Source organism: Sander lucioperca, chromosome 1, assembly GCF_008315115.2.
Source record: "Sander lucioperca isolate FBNREF2018 chromosome 1, SLUC_FBN_1.2, whole genome shotgun sequence".
Lineage (NCBI taxonomy): Eukaryota > Metazoa > Chordata > Actinopteri > Perciformes > Percidae > Sander > Sander lucioperca.
This window is the reverse complement of record NC_050173.1, coordinates 19,965,049-19,989,074: the sequence shown is the minus strand read 5'-3', so window position 1 is coordinate 19,989,074 and position 24,026 is coordinate 19,965,049. Positions and strand designations below refer to the sequence as shown.

General features: G+C 30.6%; 1 protein-coding gene across 1 annotated transcript; it reads left to right on the top strand.

The window, feature by feature from the left end:
* Positions 1-439: 439 nt before the first annotated feature.
* Positions 440-23,657, top strand: spag6 (sperm associated antigen 6). The gene is made up of 11 exons (XM_031281978.2): positions 440-840; positions 926-1,021; positions 1,421-1,587; positions 2,770-2,953; positions 3,156-3,361; positions 4,080-4,253; positions 4,329-4,481; positions 4,627-4,818; positions 22,602-22,718; positions 22,875-23,020; positions 23,500-23,657. Exons 1-11 carry the CDS (start codon positions 816-818, stop codon positions 23,561-23,563), a joined length of 1,524 nt encoding a protein of 507 aa, XP_031137838.1. The 5' UTR covers positions 440-815; the 3' UTR covers positions 23,564-23,657.
* Positions 23,658-24,026: the final 369 nt, after the last annotated feature.

Genomic DNA, 24,026 nt, shown 5'->3' with positions numbered 1-24,026 from the left:
CTTTATTTTAATTTTAATTTTACTTTTCTTCTTCTTTGCTGTGACAGCACAAATAGGCTATAGCCTGCAAATAGGGTACCGACAGAGAAAGAGAGGATGTAGGTTACTGTTTGGACGGATCACTTTTTAATTACATTTCATAAACGTATTATAGCCTAATAATAATGATACGGTTTAATTTGGCCATAGGGCTTATATCTTCTTGTAAATGGGGTTTAGGTAATCCAGGCAGGCGTCATCTGAGGACACACTGCTCGAGCAGGAAAGGGAACCAAAAGTTGAAAAAGAAAAAAAAAGTTATGAAGAAAAGTTCAGGGCCACACAGTGCAGGCTAACTGTAGTCAGCGTTTACACATCATGGTTAGGCTATATTAAGAAAACGGTTTACACTTTATCAGCCAATGGCCGCTTCGTTACCTGTTTTCCTCTGAATCGTGGTGAATAACAATGTGGTGAAAGTGTGCGACACATTCGCGGTTGTCTTTTAGTGGGAACAGAGAGGAGATAGCAGCACAGAGCTCTCACACTCAACATTTCTTCGCGAGGTGCGAGCAGATTCCGAGAGCAGGCCTTAGTGCCAGGGTGATTCATCTTTGCAATAGGCGATCTTCGGCAGGAGAGCCGAAACATTCTACTTCCTGTCTGTTGCCACGGCAACACTTAACACCAACAATACCTAACCCAAACCTGGAGACGGCCAGGGGAAACGCTGCATTCAATCCTGTGTTAAATTCAATGTATTTTTTGTGTAGATAACCGGCATCGACGTGCAAAGTAAATCTTTTGGAGGAGGCGTTTTTTTCATCAGGGTGACAATGAGTCAACGACAGATCATTCAAGGCAAGTTCCATGAGCTGTTTTGATTCATAAAAAGAAAGATGCAGCTAGATGTCAAACTACCTTTCTGTCTCTGTGTGTTTTGCAGTTTTTGAGCAATATCAGAAATCAAGATTTCAGTTTGTGCAAACTGTTGCTGACCTGGCACTCAGACCCCAAAACATAGAAATCCTTCAAAATGCTGGTAAGAATCAAGATCACCAACCTTTTTGAAACTGAGAGCTACTTCATGGGTACTGAGTTATACGAAGGGCTACCAGTTTGATACACTCTTCTGAAATAACAAATTTGCTGAGTTTGCCTTTAGTTATATATGATTATTAATGATTAATGATAGTTATCTATGTGAAGACACTGATTACGTTAATGATTTCTCACAATAAATATCAACAATGACTTAACAAGGTGGGAAACAGATAATGTCAATATTCAATTTAAATTTTTAGAACAGGCCTGAGGGCTACTCATGTGGTCCTTGGGGGCTACCTGGTGCCCACGGGCACCGTGTTGGTGACCCCACTAGACTATGTTAGCTTTAACGTTAGCTGCTATTTCCAGTGTTCTTTCCTCTCCTCTGCTGCAGGTGTGATGTCCCTGCTGCGTCCCCTCATGTTGGATGTGGTCCCCAGCATCCAGCAGACGGCAGCTTTGGCTCTGGGCCGCCTGGCAGACCACAGTGATGACCTGGCCGAGGCCGTGGTGAAGGAAGATATCCTGCCCCAGCTGGTCCAGTCTCTGGCCTCACAGAATGTCAGTATCTCACCCTTTGGTCATATAAGTTCATACAGACAGGTTGTCCAATACTCCATCTCCACCCTTTAAAAACTGGTGTGTGTGTGTGTGTGTGTGTGTGTGTGTGTGTGTGTGTGTGAGAGAGAGAGTAAAAAAGACCCTGCAGGGCCTCAGGGTCTGCCCCTTGAATGTGACTGTGTTTTGGGCTAACTTGGCAGCTCGCCTTGGGTCTACTTCAAAACCTAAGAGTCCTTTACCATGAGAGCAACCAGGCCTTTGTTTCTCTCTCTCTCTCTCTCTCTCTCTCTCTCTCTCTCTCTCTCTCTCTCTTTCTCTCTCTCTCTCTCTCTCTCTCAGCCCTCTCAGAGAAGACAGACAAGGTTTAGTTATTGTTATTAAAGGGACATTGCAGTCTCATAGGCTAATAAGCTTAAAATCTGACATGAATAACTTTACATTTTACATTTTTTTTATGACAAATATGTCAAGGACTAAGTGTTTAATGAAGAATTATAATGCACTTTAATGAAAAAGCTCCATTGAAACCTTTTAGGAAAAAAATCACAATGTTTGATGTGGTTTGGCAGCTTGGGATCCTAGCAACTGGGCACTTTTAAAAACACGCTTATTATAGTTTTGTCGGCTTGATGCTTCATGACTTTACTAATTTTATCAGAACTGCCTACCTGCATGGTTTTGAGAGTTTTTACTTCTCTGCAGTCTAACTGACCTCAAACACAAGCTACACAAGTTATAATGTACATTTCTTTATCTGTGAATTATTTTTAATTTACTTTAATGTAAAAGTCCAGTGTTACGACTTCAATACTTTTCTGTTGACTGGAAAAGAAAAGAAAAGTTTTGCAATTATTCTTGTTTTGCATAGCATTCCTATGGGACCCCAAACAATGAAGAATTAAAGCCAATGTCAACAAAACATGAGAATTAAACAGTACAGAGGAAACTCTATAGGACACATGAGATGTTTGAATTATTTTATGGTTAAAACAAACTATTATTTTTTAAACACATGAAAAATGAAATCAAATCTCATTCCAGGCTTGACATGGATATTTGTCATCAAATCATGGAACAATATTACTGGCTCGTATCTCTCCATCCTAATTAAAATCTAATGTCAGTTTAATGCTCAATTTGGACCATGACAATGAATGTGTGTCCGTATGTGTTTGCATGCAGAGGTTCTATAAGAAGGCAGCAGCGTTTGTGCTGCGTTCAGTTGCTAAACATTCCCCAGAGCTGTCTCAGGCTGTGGTGGCCTGCGGGGGAGTTGATGCCCTGGTTCTCTGTCTGGAGGAGTTTGATCCTGGGGTGAAGGAGGCTGCTGCCTGGGCTCTCGGCTACATTGCACGACACAACGCATGTAAGAAAAACACAATGACATGCTTAGAGTTCTATGATTTTCCGCTGCCTTTTTCCTCACTTTCTTGGTTTGAAGAAACATTTTAGCTTATAAGTTATTTTTTAAATATCATTCTTTGTCTCTCCTTGCACTTGCACACATAGATCCTTTACCTTTATTTGTGTTGTTTTCATGTTTGCCACCTCTTTCCATTACTGTGCAGCATTGTCTCAGTCGGTCGTGGATGCGGGTGCTGTCCCGCTGCTGGTGCTGTGTCTTCTGGAGCCTGAGATGGCCCTCAAACGCATCGCAGCTTCCACCCTCAGCGACATCTCCAAGCACACACCAGAGCTGTCCCAGACTGTGGTGGACGTTGGTGCCATCGCACATTTGGCACAGATGATACTCAACCCAGACGCCAAACTCAAAGTAAGCCAGCTTAAATAACAGCCTCCCGTAAACAGCTGTTGTTTTTTTCATTAATAAAAAAAACAAATCTTTATACACTACCCCTGTTGTAGTGTATGAAGTTACAGTAACTGATCTTTTTTTCTTAATTTTGATTTTCTTTCCTTATAACAATGGTTGCCAAATAAGGTAAATAAAGTACCGATACCTGAATATTCATGTAACCTAATGTATGCCCTCTATTGTTTTATTATTGAAGCTTAAGGCTGATTTTAATCATAACAATAGAAATGCAAATGCTTTTCTTTAATGCTTTTACTTATCCACTATCCATCATATATACACATTGAGTACAAAAATACCAGTGTAGTAACTCAAAATTCAGTGTGCATTTTACAGATCCTACAAGCAAAACAATCATGCAGAAATCATGTTTCTATTAGTTTTAGAAAAGATGAATAAGTGGCACCTGTCCTCGAAAACAAATCTTTGAAATTTAAAGAATATTAACATTGACTGCATGTAGATTGTTTTTGACTATAGAAACAACTACATAGATAATACATTTAATTACATTTAACTAATGTACCATCCGAGTGTAGCTAGCAACAGTACAAAAAACAGTAACATTTCACCATAGATGCTGGCTTTAGACATGTACAAAATGAAGCTGTATTTGAATTTACAAAAATGTGAATGAACTCTGGAAATAATCCAACATGTTTTTGTCTCCATCCAGAGGCAGGTGTTCTCAGCACTGAGTCAGATCAGTAAGCACTCGGTCAGCCTGGCGGAGATGGTGATAGAGGCTGACATCTTCCCTGCAGCAGTGGCCTGTCTCAAAGATCCAGATGACTATGTCAGGAAGAACGTCACCACTCTGATGAGGGAGGTGGTGAAACACACACCAGAGGTAATCTACACACTTACACTTGTAGGCACAAATATACATGGCTGGACACAAAGTTATCTGGGTCTGTGTTTACAGTTGTCCCAGGTGATTGTGAATTGTGGTGGCATGGCGGCTGTGATCGACTATCTGGGCGAGTGCCGTGGAAACCTGCGGTTGCCGGGGATCATGATGCTGGGATATGTGGCAGCTCACAGTGAGAACCTTGCCATGGCTGTCATTCTCTCCAAGGTGTTAATTTCTCTTCTGATTCTCCTCGAAAAGCCATTTGACAGCTAAACCCACCACTAAAAGCAGAGATATTCCTTCAGGTTCAGTATGTAGGTCATATTGACTGAACCAGTCCTGTTGTGCTGTGTGTCCTCCTGTCCTACAGGGGGTGCCCCAGCTGGCCCTGTGTCTGTCTGAGGAGCATGAACATCACATCAAGGCGGCCACAGCCTGGTCCATCGGCCAGATAGGTCATCACACCCCTGAACACGCCAAGGCAGTGGCCACCTCTGACCTCCTGACCAAACTGCTGGAACTCTACATGGATGCCAGCAGCTCAGAGGACCTGCAAGCCAAAGTAAGAGCTGCAGCTCTGCAGGTTGACAGTGGAATGAGACCTTAAGTAATAAGCAGTGTTTTTTTGACTATTATACTATGACTTTTTAATGATTTTTTCAACATACTATACTATGCCTTTTTTATAATTCTTTTCAACATACTATACTATGATTTGTTTCGACATACTATATTTATATATAGTATGTATATATACTATAAATGAAGATTTTTTTTGGGGCATTTCAGCCTTTATTGGAAAAGACAGCTAGATATGAAAGGGGAGAGAGAGGGGGATAACATGCAGGAAATCATCACAGGTCGGATTCGAACCCTGGACCTTCAGTGTCAAGGCATACACCTCTATTTATGTGCACCTGCTCTACCAACTGAGATAACCCGGCCACCTTCATCACTTTTTTCGACATGCTATACTATGGCTTTTTTATCACTTTTTTCCACATACTATACCATGACCTTTTCGACATATTATACTATGTCTTTTTTATTACTTTTTCAACATACTATATAATGGCTTTTTTGACATACTATACTATGGCTTTTTTTCTCACTTTTTTTGACATAACATACTATGACTTTTTTTTATAATTTTTTTGACATACTATACTATGGCTTTTTTGACATGCTATTCTATAGCTTTTTATCACTTTTTTTCGACATACTACACTATGGCTTTTTTATCACTTTTTTCCACATACCCTACCATGACTTTTTTGACATACTTTACTATGCCTTTTCGACTTAACTTTTTTATAATTTTTTCGACACACTATACTATGATTTTTTATGACTTTTTTCGACTTACTATACTATGACATTTCTAATGATTTTTTCGACATACTATATTATGGCGTTTTTATCACTTTTTTCAAAATACTATACTATGACTTTTATATGATTTTTTTGACATACTATACTATGATTTTTCATGATTTCTTTTACATACTATACTACAAATTTTTTATGATTTTTTCGACATACTGTACTATGACTTTTTTTCAACATTCTATACTATGACTTTTTATCACTTTTTTCGACATACTATACTATGATTTTTTTATCACTTTTTTCGACATACTATAGTATGGCTTTTTCATCACTTTTTTAGACATACTATACCGTGACTTTTTCGACATATTATATAATATCTTTTTTGACATACTATACTATGGCTATTTTTTCATTTTTTAGACATACTATACTATGCCTTTTCGACTTAACTTTTTTATAATTTTTTCGACATACTATAGTATGATTTTTTATGACTTTTTTCGACTTACTATACTATGACATTTCTAATGATTTTTTCGACATACTATATTATGGCGTTTTTATGACTTTTTTCGAAATACTATACTATGACTTTTATATGATTTTTTTTGACATACTATATTATGATTTTTCATGATTTCTTTTACATACTATACTATAATGTTTTTATGATTTTTTCGACATACTGTACTATGACTTTTTTCGACATACTATACTATGACTTTTTTTCATCACTTTTTTCGACATTCTATACTATGACTTTTTTATCACTTTTTTTGACATTCTATACTATGGCTTTTTCATCACTTTTTTAGACATACTATACCGTGACTTTTTCGACATATTATACTATGTCTCTTGTATTACTTTTTCAACATACTATATAATGGCTTTTTTGACATACTATACTATGCCTTTTCGACTTACTATACTATGACTTTTTTATGATTTTTTCGACATAACATACTATGGCTTTTTATCACTTTTTTTCGACATACTAAACTATGGCTTTTTTATTACTTTTTCAACATACTATATAATGGCTTTTTTGATATACTATACTATGGCTTTTTTTTTCATTTTTTAGACATACTATACTGTGCCTTTTCGACTTACTATACTATGACTTTTTTATAATTTTTTTGACATACTATACTATGACTTTTTTGACATACTATACTATGGCTATTTTTTCATTTTTTAGACATACTATACTATGCCTTTTCGACTTAACTTTTTTATAATTTTTTCGACATACTATAGTATGATTTTTTATGACTTTTTTTATATGATTTTTTTTGACATACTATACTATGATTTTTCATGATTTCTTTTACATACTATACTATAATTTTTTTATGATGTTTTCGACATACTGTTGTGGTGGAAGTTTTTTGATGCAGCAGGTGTAGATGTTTTAAAAATAGAAGGTGAAACAAAATAAGGACAGTCGAAGACTAAACCAAGTTAGGTTTTTTGTATTTTATTAAGTATATTTGCAAATATAGGAGGAACACATTTCACAGAAGGCACGCAGCACAGGTGTGGAAAAGCTCTTCAAATGAGTGAACAGAAACACTGAACTTAAATACATCTTCAGAGTGACAGCACACACGCAGTTGGCTTATTATGACTCTACATTTCTCACAGACAATCTGATACACAAGAAGACAATCAAGAAAAAACACAACAGACATCTTGGAGCCATTTCGCCTCCTTCCCCCTGTACGACTTTCAACCCCCAGTTGCATCTCAACTGGCATGGGAGAACTAAATGTATCAGAAGAGATAGTTTTAGGGTGACCTTGTATCCCCTATCTGTTCAGACAAACAGTGTTCACATTATGTTCCAGACTTTGTGATTCTCACTTAGTTAGAATCAGATTCTACATGTGGGAATGAGATAAACTCCCTTTCAGCATTGTGAGAGAAAGCTAATAGAGAAGATAATAAGACAAAAATATAAAGAATCATCCTTAAATGTAAATTTGCCATTACATTGTACTATGACTTTTTTCGACATACTATACTATGACTTTTTTATGATTTTTTCAACACACTATACTATGACTTTTTTCGACATATACTTTTACTTTTTTATGACTTTTTTTGACATACTATACTATGACTTTTTTCAACATACTATAATATGACATTTTTCAACATACTGTACTATTGCTTTTTATGACTTTTTTCAATATACTATACTGTGACTTTTTATGACAAACTATACTATGATTTTCTATTCATTTTTCCGACATACTATACTATGATTTTTCTGACTTTTTTCAACATACTATCCTATGACTTTTTTCAGATTTTTTCGACATACTATACTATGACCATTTTAGACATACTATACTATGACTTTTTATGACTTTTTTGACATACTATACTATGACTTCTTTCAACATACTATACTATGACTTTTTATGACTTTTTTGACATACTATACTATGACTTCTTTCAACATACTATACTATGACCTTTTTATGATTTTTTCAACATACTATACTATGACTTCTTTCAACATACTATACTATGACTTTTTTCATTTTTTAAACATACTTTACTATGACTTTTATATGACTTTTTTCGACATACTATACTATGGCTTTTTTTATGATTTTTTTGACATACTATACTATGATTTTTCATTATTCTTTTTTACATACTATACTATCATTTTGTTATGCTTTTTTCGACATACTATACTATGACTTTTATATGATTTGTTTGACATACTTTACTATGACTTTTTTCGACATACTATACTATGGCTTTTTTCATTTTTTAAACATACTTTACTATGACTTTTATATGACTTTTTTGACTATTTAATGATTTTTTCAACATACTATACTATGCCTTTTTTATGATTCTTTTCAACATACTATACTATGATTTGTTTCGACATACTATATATATATTTATATATTTATATGTTTTTTTGGGGCATTTCAGCCTTTATTGGAAACAACAGCTAGATATGAAAGGAGAAAGAGAGGGGGATAACATGCAGGAAATCATCACAGGTCGGATTCGAACCCTGGACCTTCAGCGTCAAGGCATACACCTCTATTTATGTGCACCTGCTCTACCAACTGAGATAACCCGGCCACCTTCATCACTTTTTTCGACATGCTATACTATGGCTTTTTTATCACTTTTTTCCACATACTATACCATGACCTTTTCGACATATTATACTATGTCTTTTGTATTACTTTTTCAACATACTATATAATGGCTTTTTTGACATACTATACTATGGCTTTTTTTTTTCTTCATTTTTTAGACATACTATACTATGCCTTTTCGACTTACTATACTGTGACTTTTTTATGATTTTTTCAACATAACATACTATGACTTTTTTAATCATTTTTTTGACATACTATGCTATGGCTTTTTTATCACTTTTTTACACATACCATACCATGACTTTTTTGACATACTATACTATGGCTTTTTTGACATACTATACTATAGCTTTTTATCACTTTTTTTTGACATACTAAACTATGGCTTTTTTATCACTTTTTTCCACATACCATACCAAGACTTTGTCGACGTACTATACTATGGCTTTTTTATTAGTTTTTCAACATACTATATAATGGCTTTTTTGATATACTATACTATGGCTTTTTTTCATTTTTTAGACATACTATACTATGCCTTTTTGACTTACTATACTATGACTTTTTTATAATTTTTTTGACATACTATACTATGGCTTTTTTGACATGCTATACTATAGCTTTTTATCACTTTTTTTCGACATACTATACTATGGCTTTTTTATCACTTTTTTCCACATACCATACCATGACTTTTTTGACATACTATACTATGGTGGGTTTTTTTATTTTTTAGACATACTATACTATGCCTTTTCGACTTAACTTTTTTATAATCTTTTCGACATGCTATACTATTATTTTTTATGACTTTTTTCGACTTACTATACTATGACATTTCTAATGATTTTTTCGACATACTATATTATGGCGTTTTTATCACTGTTTTCAAAATACTATACTATGACTTTTATATGATTTTCTTTTACATACTATACTATGATTTTTCATGATTTCTTTTACATACTATACTATAATTTTTTTATGATTTTTTTCGACATACTGTACTATGACTTTTTTCGACTTACTATACTAGACATTTCTAATGATTTTTTCGACATACTATAGTATGGCTTTTTCATCACTTTTTTAGACATACTATACCGTGACTTTTTCGACATATTATACTATGTCTCTTGTATTACTTTTTCAACATACTATATAATGGCTTTTTTGACATACTATACTATGGCTTTTTTGACCTGCTATACTATAGCTTTTAATCACTTTTTTTCGACATACTATACTATGATTTTTTTATGACTTTTTTCGACTTACTATACTAGACATTTCTAATGATTTTTCGACATACTATATTATGGCGTTTTTATCACTTTTTTCAAAATACTATACTATGGCTTTTTTATTAGTTTTTCAACATACTATATAATGGCTTTTTTGATATACTATACTATGGCTTTTTTTCATTTTTTAGACATACTATACTATGCCTTTTCGACTTACTATACTATGACTTTTTTATAATTTTTTTGACATACATACTATGGCTTTTTTGACATGCTATACTATGGCTTTTTTTCATTTTTTAGACATACTATACTATGCCTTTTCGACTTACTATACTATGACTTTTTTATAATTTTTTTGACATACATACTATGGCTTTTTTGACATGCTATACTATAGCTTTATATCACTTTTTTCGACATGCTATACCATGACTATTTTGACATGCTATACTATGGTTTTTTTTTTTATTTTTTAGACATACTATACTATGCCTTTTCGACTTAACTTTTTTATAATCTTTTCGACATGCTATACTATTATTTTTTATGACTTTTTTCGACTTATTATACTAGACATTTCTAATGATTTTTTCGACATACTATATTATGGCGTTTTTATCACTTTTTTCAAAATACTATACTATGACTTTTATATGATTTTTTTTACATACTATACTATGATTTTCATGATTTCTTTTACATACTATACTATAATTTTTTATGATTTTTTTCGACATACTATACTATGACTTTTTATCACTTTTTTCGACATACTATACTATGACTTTTTTATCACTTTTTTCCACATACTATAGTATGGCTTTTTCATCACTTTTTTAAACATACTATACCGTGACTTTTTCGACATAGTATACTATGTCTCTTGTATTACTTTTTCAACATACTATATAATGGCTTTTTTGACATACTATACTATGGCTTTTTTGACATGCTACACTATAGCTTTTTATCACTTTTTTTCGACATACTACACTATGGCTTTTTTCGACATTCTATACTATGACTTTTTATCACTTTTTTCGACATACTATACTATGACTTTTTTTATCACTTTTTTTGAAATACTATAGTATGGCTTTTTCATCACTTTTTTAGACATACTATACCATGACTTTTTCGACATATTATACTATGTCTTTTGTATTACTTTGGCTTTTTTTCATTTTTTAGACATACTATACTATGCCTTTTCGACTTACTATACTATGACTTTTTTATAATTTTTTCGACATACTATACTATGACTTTTTTATGATTTTTTCAACACACTATACTATGACTTTTTTCGACATATACTTTTACTTTTTTATGACTTTTTTTGACATACTATGCTATGGCTTTTTTATCACTTTTTTACACATACCATACCATGACTTTTTTGACATACTATACTATGGCTTTTTTGACATACTATACTATAGCTTTTTATCACTTTTTTTTGACATACTAAACTATGGCTTTTTTATCACTTTTTTCCACATACCATACCAAGACTTTGTCGACGTACTATACTATGGCTTTTTTATTAGTTTTTCAACATACTATATAATGGCTTTTTTGATATACTATACTATGGCTTTTTTTCATTTTTTAGACATACTATACTATGCCTTTTTGACTTACTATACTATGACTTTTTTATAATTTTTTTGACATACTATACTATGGCTTTTTTGACATGCTATACTATAGCTTTTTATCACTTTTTTTCGACATACTATACTATGGCTTTTTTATCACTTTTTTCCACATACCATACCATGACTTTTTTGACATACTATACTATGGTGGGTTTTTTTATTTTTTAGACATACTATACTATGCCTTTTCGACTTAACTTTTTTATAATCTTTTCGACATGCTATACTATTATTTTTATGACTTTTTTCGACTTACTATACTATGACATTTCTAATGATTTTTTCGACATACTATATTATGGCGTTTTTATCACTGTTTTCAAAATACTATACTATGACTTTTATATGATTTTCTTTTACATACTATACTATGATTTTTCATGATTCTTTTACATACTATACTATAATTTTTTTATGATTTTTTTCGACATACTGTACTATGACTTTTTTCGACTTACTATACTAGACATTTCTAATGATTTTTTCGACATACTATAGTATGGCTTTTTCATCACTTTTTTAGACATACTATACCGTGACTTTTTCGACATATTATACTATGTCTCTTGTATTACTTTTTCAACATACTATATAATGGCTTTTTTGACATACTATACTATGGCTTTTTTGACCTGCTATACTATAGCTTTTAATCACTTTTTTTCGACATACTATACTATGATTTTTTTATGACTTTTTTCGACTTACTATACTAGACATTTCTAATGATTTTTTCGACATACTATATTATGGCGTTTTTATCACTTTTTTCAAAATACTATACTATGGCTTTTTTATTAGTTTTTCAACATACTATATAATGGCTTTTTTGATATACTATACTATGGCTTTTTTTCATTTTTTAGACATACTATACTATGCCTTTTCGACTTACTATACTATGACTTTTTTATAATTTTTTTGACATACATACTATGGCTTTTTTGACATGCTATACTATGGCTTTTTTTCATTTTTTAGACATACTATACTATGCCTTTTCGACTTACTATACTATGACTTTTTTATAATTTTTTTGACATACATACTATGGCTTTTTTGACATGCTATACTATAGCTTTATATCACTTTTTTTCGACATACTATACCATGACTTTTTTGACATACTATACTATGGTTTTTTTTTTTATTTTTTAGACATACTATACTATGCCTTTTCGACTTAACTTTTTTATAATCTTTTCGACATGCTATACTATTATTTTTTATGACTTTTTTCGACTTATTATACTAGACATTTCTAATGATTTTTTCGACATACTATATTATGGCGTTTTTATCACTTTTTTCAAAATACTATACTATGACTTTTATATGATTTTTTTTACATACTATACTATGATTTTTCATGATTTCTTTTACATACTATACTATAATTTTTTTATGATTTTTTTCGACATACTATACTATGACTTTTTATCACTTTTTTCGACATACTATACTATGACTTTTTTATCACTTTTTTCCACATACTATAGTATGGCTTTTTCATCACTTTTTTAAACATACTATACCGTGACTTTTTCGACATAGTATACTATGTCTCTTGTATTACTTTTTCAACATACTATATAATGGCTTTTTTGACATACTATACTATGGCTTTTTTGACATGCTACACTATAGCTTTTTATCACTTTTTTTCGACATACTACACTATGGCTTTTTTCGACATTCTATACTATGACTTTTTATCACTTTTTTCGACATACTATACTATGACTTTTTTTATCACTTTTTTTGAAATACTATAGTATGGCTTTTTCATCACTTTTTTAGACATACTATACCATGACTTTTTCGACATATTATACTATGTCTTTTGTATTACTTTGGCTTTTTTTCATTTTTTAGACATACTATACTATGCCTTTTCGACTTACTATACTATGACTTTTTTATAATTTTTTCGACATACTATACTATGACTTTTTTATGATTTTTTCAACACACTATACTATGACTTTTTTCGACATATACTTTTACTTTTTTATGACTTTTTTTGACATACTATACTATGACTTTTTTCAACATACTATAATATGACATTTTTCAACATACTGTACTATTGCTTTTTATGACTTTTTTCAATATACTATACTGTGACTTTTTATGACAAACTATACTATGATTTTCTATTCATTTTTCCGACATACTATACTATGATTTTTCTATGACTTTTTTCAACATACTATCCTATGACTTTTTTCAGATTTTTTCGACATACTATACTATGACCATTTTAGACATACTATACTATGACTTTTTATGACTTTTTTGACATACTATACTATGACTTCTTTCAACATACTATACTATGACTTTTTATGACTTTTTTGACATACTATACTATGACTTCTTTCAACATACTATACTATGACCTTTTTATGATTTTTTCAACATACTATACTATGACTTCTTTCAACATACTATACTATGACTTTTTTCATTTTTTAAACATACTTTACTATGACTTTTATATGACTTTTTTCGACATACTATACTATGGCTTTTTTATGATTTTTTTGACATACTATACTATGATTTTTCATTATTCTTTTTTACATACTATACTATCATTTTGTTATGCTTTTTTCGACATACTATACTATGACTTTTATATGATTTGTTTGACATACTTTACTATGACTTTTTTCGACATACTATACTATGGCTTTTTTCATTTTTTAAACATACTTTACTATGACTTTTATATGACTTTTTTGACTATTTAATGATTTTTTCAACATACTATACTATGCCTTTTTTATGATTCTTTTCAACATACTATACTATGATTTGTTTCGACATACTATATATATATTTATATATTTATATGTTTTTTTGGGGCATTTCAGCCTTTATTGGAAACAACAGCTAGATATGAAAGGAGAAAGAGAGGGGGATAACATGCAGGAAATCATCACAGGTCGGATTCGAACCCTGGACCTTCAGCGTCAAGGCATACACCTCTATTTATGTGCACCTGCTCTACCAACTGAGATAACCCGGCCACCTTCATCACTTTTTTCGACATGCTATACTATGGCTTTTTTATCACTTTTTTCCACATACTATACCATGACCTTTTCGACATATTATACTATGTCTTTTGTATTACTTTTTCAACATACTATATAATGGCTTTTTTGACATACTATACTATGGCTTTTTTTTTTCTTCATTTTTTAGACATACTATACTATGCCTTTTCGACTTACTATACTGTGACTTTTTTATGATTTTTTCAACATAACATACTATGACTTTTTTAATCATTTTTTTGACATACTATGCTATGGCTTTTTTATCACTTTTTTACACATACCATACCATGACTTTTTTGACATACTATACTATGGCTTTTTTGACATACTATACTATAGCTTTTTATCACTTTTTTTTGACATACTAAACTATGGCTTTTTTATCACTTTTTTCCACATACCATACCAAGACTTTGTCGACGTACTATACTATGGCTTTTTTATTAGTTTTTCAACATACTATATAATGGCTTTTTTGATATACTATACTATGGCTTTTTTTCATTTTTTAGACATACTATACTATGCCTTTTTGACTTACTATACTATGACTTTTTTATAATTTTTTTGACATACTATACTATGGCTTTTTTGACATGCTATACTATAGCTTTTTATCACTTTTTTTCGACATACTATACTATGGCTTTTTTATCACTTTTTTCCACATACCATACCATGACTTTTTTGACATACTATACTATGGCGGGTTTTTTTATTTTTTAGACATACTATACTATGCCTTTTCGACTTAACTTTTTTATAATCTTTTCGACATGCTATACTATTATTTTTTATGACTTTTTTCGACTTACTATACTATGACATTTCTAATGATTTTTTCGACATACTATATTATGGCGTTTTTATCACTGTTTTCAAAATACTATACTATGACTTTTATATGATTTTCTTTTACATACTATACTATGATTTTTCATGATTTCTTTTACATACTATACTATAATTTTTTTATGATTTTTTTCGACATACTGTACTATGACTTTTTTCGACTTACTATACTAGACATTTCTAATGATTTTTTCGACATACTATAGTATGGCTTTTTCATCACTTTTTTAGACATACTATACCGTGACTTTTTCGACATATTATACTATGTCTCTTGTATTACTTTTTCAACATACTATATAATGGCTTTTTTGACATACTATACTATGGCTTTTTTGACCTGCTATACTATAGCTTTTAATCACTTTTTTTCGACATACTATACTATGATTTTTTTATGACTTTTTTCGACTTACTATACTAGACATTTCTAATGATTTTTTCGACATACTATATTATGGCGTTTTTATCACTTTTTTCAAAATACTATACTATGGCTTTTTTATTAGTTTTTCAACATACTATATAATGGCTTTTTTGATATACTATACTATGGCTTTTTTTCATTTTTTAGACATACTATACTATGCCTTTTCGACTTACTATACTATGACTTTTTTATAATTTTTTTGACATACATACTATGGCTTTTTGACATGCTATACTATGGCTTTTTTTCATTTTTTAGACATACTATACTATGCCTTTTCGACTTACTATACTATGACTTTTTTATAATTTTTTTGACATACATACTATGGCTTTTTTGACATGCTATACTATAGCTTTATATCACTTTTTTTCGACATACTATACCATGACTTTTTTGACATACTATACTATGGTTTTTTTTTTTATTTTTTAGACATACTATACTATGCCTTTTCGACTTAACTTTTTTATAATCTTTTCGACATGCTATACTATTATTTTTTATGACTTTTTTCGACTTATTATACTAGACATTTCTAATGATTTTTTCGACATACTATATTATGGCGTTTTTATCACTTTTTTCAAAATACTATACTATGACTTTTATATGATTTTTTTTACATACTATACTATGATTTTTCATGATTTCTTTTACATACTATACTATAATTTTTTTATGATTTTTTTCGACATACTATACTATGACTTTTTATCACTTTTTTCGACATACTATACTATGACTTTTTTATCACTTTTTTCCACATACTATAGTATGGCTTTTTCATCACTTTTTTAAACATACTATACCGTGACTTTTTCGACATAGTATACTATGTCTCTTGTATTACTTTTTCAACATACTATATAATGGCTTTTTTGACATACTATACTATGGCTTTTTTGACATGCTACACTATAGCTTTTTATCACTTTTTTTCGACATACTACACTATGGCTTTTTTCGACATTCTATACTATGACTTTTTATCACTTTTTTCGACATACTATACTATGACTTTTTTTATCACTTTTTTTGACATACTATAGTATGGCTTTTTCATCACTTTTTTAGACATACTATACCATGACTTTTTCGACATATTATACTATGTCTTTTGTATTACTTTTTCAACATACTATACAATGGCTTTTTTGACATACTATACTATGGCTTTTCGACTTACTATACTATGACTTTTTTATGATTTTTTCAACATAACATACTATAGCTATTTATCACTTTTTTTCGACATACTAAACTATGGCTTTTTTATCACTTTTTTCCACATACCATTCCATGACTTTTTCGACATACTATACTATGGCTTTTTTATTACTTTTTCAACATACTATATAATGGCTTTTTTGATATACTATACTATGGCTTTTTTCATTTTTTAGACATACTATACTATGCCTTTTCGTCTTACTATACTATGACTTTTTATAATTTTTTTGACATACTATACTATGGCTTTTTTGACATGCTATACTATGGCTTTTTTATCACTTTTTTACACATACCATACCATGACTTTTTTGACATACTATACTATGGCTTTTTTTCATTTATTAGACATACTATACTATGCCTTTTCGACTTAACTTTTTTATAATTTTTTCGACATACTATACTATGATTTTTTATGACTTTTTTCGACTTACTATACTATGACATTTCTAATGATTTTTTCGACATACTATATTATGGCGTTTTTATCACTTTTTTCGAAATACTATACTATGACTTTTATATGATTTTTTTGGACATACTATACTATGATTTTTTCATGATTTCTTTTACATACTATACTATAATTTCTTTATGACTTTTTTCGACATACTATACTATGACTTTTTTATCACTTTTTTCGACATTCTATACTATGCCTTTTTTTATCACTTTTTTCGACATGCTATACTATGGCTTTTTCATCACTTTTTTAGACATACTATACCGTGACTTTTTCGACATATTATACTATGTCTCTTGTATTACTTTTTCAACATAGTATATAATGGCTTTTTTGACATACTATACTATGGCTTTTTTTTTTTCTTCATTTTTTAGACATACTATACTATGCCTTTTCGACTTACTATACTATGACTTTTTATGATTTTTTCAACATAACATACTATGGCTTTTTTTATAATTTTTTTGACATACTATACTATGGCTTTTTTGACATGCTATACTATAGCTTTTTATCACTTTTTTTCGACATACTACACTATGGTTTTTTTATCACTTTTTTACACATACCATACCATGACTTTTTTGACATACTATACTATGGCTTTTTTTCATTTATTAGACATACTATACTATGCCTTTTCGACTTAACTTTTTTATAATTTTTTCAACATACTATACTATGTTTTTTTATGACTTTTTTCGACATACTATATTATGGCGTTTTTATCACTTTTTTCGAAATACTATACTATGACTTTTATATGATTTTTTTGGACATACTATACTATGATTTTTTCATGATTTCTTTTACATACTATACTATAATGTTTTTATGATTTTTTCGACATACTGTACTATGACTTTTTTCGACATACTATACTATGACTTTTTTTCATCACTTTTTTCAACATTCTATACTATGGCTTTTTCATCACTTTTTTCGACATATTATACCGTGACTTTTTCGACATATTATATTATGTCTCTTGTATTACTTTTTCAACATAGTATATAATGGCTTTTTTGACATACTATACTATGGCTTTTTTTTTCCTTCATTTTTAGACATACTATACTATGCCTTTTCGACTTACTATACTATGACTTTTTTATGATTTTTTCGACATAACATACTATGGCTTTTTTTTAATCACTTTTTTGACATACTATACTATGGCTTTTTTGACTTACTATACTATAGCATTTTATCACTTTTTTTCGACATACTAAACTATGGCTTTTTTATCACTTTTTTCCACATACCATTCCATGACTTTTTCGACATACTATACTATGACTTTTTATAATTTTTTTGACATACTATACTATGGCTTTTTTGACATACTACACTATGGCTTTTTTATCACTTTTTTACACATACCATACCATGACTTTTTTGACATACTATACTATGGCTTTTTTTCATTTTTTAGACATACTTTACTATGCCTTTTCTACTTAACTTTTTTATAATTTTTTCAACATACTATACTATGATTTTTTATGACTTTTTTCGACTTACTATACTATGACATTTCTAATGATTTTTTCGACATACTATATTATGGCGTTTTTATCACTTTTTTCGAAATACTATACTATGACTTTTATATGATTTTTTTGTACATACTATACTATGATTTTTTCATGATTTCTTTTACATTCTATACTATAATTTTTTTATGATTTTTTTTTACATACTGTACTATGACTTTTTTCGACATACTATACTATGACTTTTTTATCACTTTTTTCGACATTCTATACTATGGCTTTTTCATCACTTTTTTAGACATACTATACCGTGACTTTTTCGACATATTATACTATGTCTCTTGTATTACTTTTTCAACATAGTATATAATGGCTTTTTTGACATACTGTACTATGGCTTTTTTTTTTCTTCATTTTTTAGACATACTATACAATGCCTTTTCGACTTACTATACTATGACTTTTTCATGATTTTTTCAACATAACATACTATGGCTTTTTTTATCTTTTTTTGACATACTATACTATGGCTTTTTTGACATACTATACTATAGCTTTTTATCACTGTTTTTCGACAGACTAAACTATGGCTTTTTTATCACTTTTTTCCACATACTATATAATGGCTTTTTTGATATACTATACTATGGCTTTTTTCATTTTTTCGACATACTATACTATGGCTTTTTTATTACTTTTTCAACATACTATATAATGGCTTTTTTGATATACTATACTATGGCTTTTTTCATTTTTTAGACATACTATACTATGCCTTTTCGACTTACTATACTATGACTTTTTTATAATTTTTTTGACATACTATACTATGACTTTTTTGACATGCTATACTATAGCTTTTTATCACTTTTTTCCACATACCATTCCATTCCAAAAAAAAAAAAAAAAAAAAAAAGAAAGTTGGACACCACAATCAAAAGTGTAACAATGATACAACAATAAACACAAGCCCTACATATGTACAAATGTAAACACCTGGAGAGACACCTGGAGCACTTGTGCCAAAGCATCAAAGACCACGAGTTTGTCATATCGAGAGGTGTGTGTAAAAGGTACCAATGTAGATCCCACTACTCCCCAGGAAGTACATTTATGGCAGAGAAATAGGATAATAAGGGTTGCCAGACATATGAAAATTTATGGGACCGTCTAATTGAATATTCAATCTTTTCCAAATGTAGGTATAACATCAGATCCTGAAGCCAATGCGATGCTTTAGGTGGGTTTGCAGATTTCCATTGTAGTAACACCCGTCTACGAGCCAATAAGGATGCAAAAGCAATAATGTTTAGTTTACTATGACATTTCTAATGATTTTTTCAACATACTATATAATGGCTTTTTTGACATACTATACTATGGCTTTTTTTCCCATTTTTTAGTCATACTATACTATGCCTTTCGACTTACTATACTAAGCCTTTATTATGATTCTATAAAAACATACTATACTATGCCTTTTTTTTTTTTTTCAACATACTATACTATGATTTCTTTCGACATACTATACTATGGCTTTTTTGACATACTATATACTATGGCTTTTTTTTTAATTTTTTAGACATACTATACTTTGCCTTTTTGACTTACTATACTATGACTTTTTTAATGATTTCTTTCAACATACTAGATTATGGCTTTTTTATCACTTTTTTCGACATACTATACCATGGCTTTTTTGACATACTATATAGTAAGGCTTTTTTTAATCACTTTTTTTGACACACCATACCACGGCTTTTTTCGACATACTATATTATGGCTTTTTAGCACTTTTTTCAATATACTATAGTATGGCTTTTTTTCCACTTTTTTCGACATAACATACTATGGCTTTTTTTTAATCATTTTTTTGACATACTATACTATGGCTTTTTTCGACATGCTATACTATATCTTTTTATCACTTTTTTCGACATAGTATACAATGGCTTTTTTGACAAACTATAGTCTGGCTTTTTTATCCCTTTTTTGTCGACATGCTATACTATGACTTTTATTTGACTTTTTTGACATACTATAATATTACACTTTTCGACATACTATACAATTACTTTTTTAGGATTTCTTTTACATACTGTACTATAATTTTTAATGATTTTTTCGACATACTTTACTGACTTTTTCGACATACTATAATATCACTTTTTTCGACATACTATACTATGACTTTTTTGATTTTTTTGACATACTATGCTGTGACTTTTTTTATGATTTTTTTGACATACTATACTATGATTTTTCATGATTTTTTTGACATACTATTCTATAATTTTTCATGACTTTTTCGACATACTATACTATGACCTTTTTCAACTTACTATGCTATGACTTTTTTACTGTGACTTTATTTGACATGATTTTTTTTACATACTATACTATAATTTTTCATGACTTTTTCGACATACTTTACTGACTTTTTCGACATACTATGCTATGACTTTGTTACTATGACTTTTCTAATGATTCTTTCGACATACTATACTATGACTTATTTAGACATACCATGCAGTCTTTGTTATGACTTTTTTCGACATACTATACTATGACTTTTATATGACTTTTTTTGTCTTACTATACTATGACTTTTTAATGATTTTTTTCAACATAGTATACTATGCCCTTTTTATGATTTTTTTCAACATACTATCTTATGACTTCTTTATCACTTTTTTTTTTAAAGAGTTTTTAGGGGCATTTCAGCCTTTATTGGAAACAACAGCTAGATATGAAAGGGGAGAGAGAGGGGGATAACATGCAGTAAATGATCACAGGTCGGATTCGAACACTGGACCTTCTGTGTCAAGGCATACCAACTGAGCTAACCCAGCCACCTTTTTCACTTTTTTCAATACTATGACTTTTTTCGAGATACTATACTACTACTATACTATAATTTTTTATGATTTTGTCGACATACTATACTATGACTTTTTAACGACTTTTTTCGACAACATACTATACTATGATTTATTTTATTTCTTTACGTACTATACTATGACTTTTTTCGACATACTATACTATGACTTTTTCGACCTACTAAATGTTATTTTTTTTGGACATACTATTTTATTGCGTTTTATGATTTTTTTCCGACATTCTATACTATGTATTTTTTTATGATTTTGTCGACATTCTATACTGTGACTTTTTTTGACGAGTTTTGTTATGACTTTTTCATGACACAATTTATTAGCTTACACTTACATGAAGGCATATATGATTAATATCTTTAATCGAAATTAGCTTTTAGTGCATTCCTAGAAAGTCCTAAAAGAGGACTATTTTCATACAGTCATCTGGTATCGAATGTCACTTAGAAAGCTGAGAGAAAGAGAAAAGCTTTATATGACATACATATGCATATTTCCTTCCTCCTTCTCTTCTCAGAGTAAGAAGGCTCTGAAGAGCATTCTGCAGAAGTGCACCTACCTGCCAGGTCTGGAGCCCCTCCTCTACGATGTTCCAAGCAACATTCTCAAATATGTTGTCTGCCAGTTCAGCAAGGTGAGTGACAGACAGCAAGGTGAGTGACTGAGTCTACAACCTCAATCATTAATCTGCATTAACATTTTTTTTTTAAAATTAATGTCAGTGTTTGTTTTTGTTTTGTTGATTAAGATTTTATATCTGTATTATACACTGTTTTTAATCTCCTCAAAGGTGCTGCCTAATGACAGTAAGGCTCGCCGTCTATTTGTGACCAGCGGGGGGCTGAAGAAAGTGCAAGAGATCGATGCTGAGCCTGGCTCCTCTCTACAGGAGCACATCAATGCTATCAACAGCTGTTTTCCTGAAGAGATAGTCAGGTGTGTTTCTCTCCCCACACACACAGACACACACATGCTAAAACAAATGCTTTGTTGACATCAAAACCCTTTGTATGGAACACCGCTGAGATATCTAGGAGTGACTGATCAGACCACATCATCATATACATGGTAGTAATTTCATATCTGTGTGCTGACTCAGCAGCACATTTTTAGTACTATTTTCTACCTCCATCCCATATTCCCGTCCTATTATCCTATGATCTTATTTTTTTTTTAGCATTTATTCAGAGTAACAATGAGCCTAAATGTATTATAATGAAATATATAATTAGAATTAAGAATAAACTCAGCAAATGCAATTAAATGCGTGATACTGGGTTTATAAAATGTGAATATAAAAGCAGAATTTAGCTCTATGATAATGGTAAAAAGGATATCCTTCAGTATAAAACAGTGTAGGATATTTACAGAATGTGTGTGTGTGTGTGTGTGTGTGTGTGTGTGTCTTGTTTCAGGTACTACTCCCCTGGCTACTCAGAGGTCTTGCTAGAGCGGTTAGAGAACTACCAGCCAGCCTGACATCAGTTCACACTACACATCCTGTTCAAATGTTAACATGAATATGTACCATGCCTATGCCTTTACAGTAAATTTAAGCTGTTTTAAAGAGCAATTTCTCATCTTTTTGTTACACCTTTAAATGCATATTGGTGGTAACTGCAGCTTGTGTGAAGAAAGATACAGGAGACACTAAAGCTATAATAAAGGGCATTTCATGGAGTTCCATGGAAACTTTCTTATGCCTCCTATTGAGAGGTCAAAGGTGAAAGACACTTCGGCAAACTGGATGCTTGCTGACACTGAATTTTAACCTGAATCCCATTATTTAACAGCAGCTTAGACATGTCTACTACATACACACCTTCCGTTTTCTTTACAAACTAAGATACCGTGTGTACGCTGTCTGGGACAATTAATCTCTCTCCGTTTGTGCTGTGGTTGCAGGGGTCAGGCTGCCCCCTGGCGGCCGTGACTCCTCACT